General features: G+C 46.4%; 1 protein-coding gene across 2 annotated transcripts in view; it reads right to left on the reverse strand.

Moving 5' to 3' along the window:
• LOC122252560 (uncharacterized) overlaps nt 1-2,500 on the reverse strand; it is an 18,616-nt gene that overhangs the window by 5,301 nt on the left and 10,815 nt on the right. For both annotated transcript variants that reach the window (XM_086543131.1, XM_086543132.1), the window contains exons 3-5: nt 2,331-2,500; nt 809-901; nt 200-412 (exon numbers count right to left, since the gene is read on the reverse strand). The exon at nt 2,331-2,500 is cut by the window's right edge and continues 6 nt beyond it. In XM_086543131.1, coding sequence (XP_086399257.1) covers nt 200-412; nt 809-901; nt 2,331-2,500 — 476 coding nt within the window. The remainder of the gene's footprint in view (nt 1-199; nt 413-808; nt 902-2,330) is intronic.

Raw genomic sequence — 2,500 nt, forward strand, 5'->3', positions numbered from 1 at the left:
TCTCCCTATCCCTCCCGGTTTTTTCTGTCTTCTTCACCCTTTTTTTATTGCCCTCACTATCTCTCACTCCATCTACATTCTCTCTCTCTCTCTCCCTCTCCCCCCCTCTCTCTCCCTCCCTCTCCCTCTCCCCCCCCCTCTCTCTCTCTCAGCATTCCTCCAAGAGCTCGATTCCTTCCCCTCGCCCCCCCCCTCCTACCTCAGGCTCCGGACCGGGATCAGTTGACCATCGTGTCCTCAGCGCGTACATGACCTGAAGGGACTGCTCGAAGTCGGTGTCGGTCGGGGCAAGCGTGAAGGTCTCGGTGTAGTTCCCGCTAAAAACAAGCTTCATCAGTTCGAACTGTTCCTGGTCCAACGATGGCATTTTGGCTCTGAGGTCTTCCTCTTTGAAGGGTGGGAAGGCTAGTTCCTGAGGGAGGAGGGGAGGAGTGGGCAAAGGTCGGGGGGCAGTTGTATTTGTTTTGTTTTATTTGATAATGTTCTGATAACTATTTGACCAATCAGATTGATATCAAAGTAATGATGGTTATTACAGAACGATTTGAATATGAAGTTCAAGTTTAAGTTCAAACTGAACTGTATTTCACACTTACAGGCCCATAATCAAGTTATATTGATTTACAAAAATATGATGTGTTACTGTGCAGTAAAAGCTAACGATTTCGCGGTAACGACAGATTAAGTTAGATCGTAAGATTAATTATTTCTAATACATATTAATTTGTGTCAAAACCATACATAATCCAACGAACAATGCCCTTTTCAACTTCGGTTGTAATTATGTTCTCCTTTACGGGTTCCTTACCTGCTGGTCTGTGAATGCGTTGAACATCGAGACCTCGCTGACTCCAGGCAGGCCCAACCGTAGCTTCGATGAGTTTGCCAAGTGAGGCATTCCCTGGAGGCAGAGGAGTTTAAACACCGCCATGACTCATCAGTGAAAATATATATATACAGTGTGTTTTCACGCGCACACACACACACACACACATAAAAGATGATATGTTTACTAATATCACATGAACTCACATTCACATACACAAACGCACATAAAGAAACATATATGTACTTATATATATATATATATATATATATATATATATATATATATATATATATATATATATATATATACATGCGACAGGAGGTGGTATCAGTGCAGTTTTTTCCCTCTGGGTTAAAAAGCGGCCCGAGGGTATTCACTAAATTGTTGCATGCCGTCCGGTTCCATCTCACCAGACTGCGTTTAACCATCCAGGTGGGCAAGTCATTGTGGTTCAACCCCTCTAAGTCCTCTCGGATCCCTATGACATCCCCCTCATGACTGGAACGACAACAGGATGCAGCGTTGAAAGATTTCTAGGACTCTCCACTTCCTTGGTGTCTCATCGGCAGTAGGAGAGCCTGTTGGGGTCCCTGAGTCACATGGCAAAAGTAGTCCAGTTTGGCGAAACATCATCTGTCCCCTCCTCCTCCTCCTCCTCTTTCTCTTCCTCCTCCTCCTCCTCTTCCTCAATGGACCTTCACACGTCATCTGTCCCCTTCTCCTCCTCCTCCTCTTTCTCTTCCTCTTATTCCTCCTCCTCTTCTTCCTCCTCCTCCTCTTCCTCCTCCTCCTCCTCAATGGACCTTCACATGACATTCCCGCGCCGCCTGGAGGCTCGTCTTCGTTGGTTCGTCGGACGGTTCCTGTGTGTACCAGTCCTCGACCACGGCTCGGGGGCGTGGTCTTCCTCGCTCTGTCAGGCCCGTATTAACGCCCGGGAACTGTGTTCGTTCTAGCTTTATCCTCGCAAGGGAACTCTACCTTCGAGGAAGATTATTCACGTCCTCTCGGACTACATGACGAGGGTTCATTTCATCAACGGGCAAGGCTTCGCTCATTCTTCCTCCCTTCTTAGGACTCCCGAGCCACCCACTGTTCTCCGTGAATATATATATATATATATATATATATATATATATATATATATATATATATATATATATATATATATATATATATATATATATATATATATACATGTGTGTATGCGCCCGTGTGTATGTGAGTGTGTGTGTGTGTGTGTGTGTGTGTGTGTGTGTGTGTGTGTGTGTGTGTATGTGAGTGTGTGTGTGTGTGTGTGTGTGTGTGTGTGTGTGTGTGTGTGTGTGTGTGTGTGTGTGTGTGTGTGTGTGTGTGTGTGTGTGTGTGTGTGTATTTGAACGCGCGCGTGTATGTGTGTTTGAGCGCGCGTATGTGTGTGTAAGTAAGTCTGTGTGTATGCGTGCGTGCTTGCATGGATGTGCATATATAAGAAGACGATCTCACAACCCGAGAACCTTACCTCCAAGGCGTACTGATTCATCTTGAGACGGAAGGTGGAGGTGGACGGGACGGCGAGGAACGCTGTGATGGTAAACTCCTCCAGGGCTCTCACGTGTTCTGGCGCCGTGACGTTTGTAAAGTCGAGTGCCACTCTGGCCAGGAGAGTCCCCAGCATAGTCAGCAGCTCAG

Source organism: Penaeus japonicus, unplaced genomic scaffold (assembly GCF_977035675.1).
Source record: "Penaeus japonicus unplaced genomic scaffold, GWHDUDI00000001_assembly GWHDUDI00000013, whole genome shotgun sequence".
In the NCBI taxonomy this organism is placed as follows: Eukaryota; Metazoa; Arthropoda; class Malacostraca; order Decapoda; family Penaeidae; genus Penaeus; species Penaeus japonicus.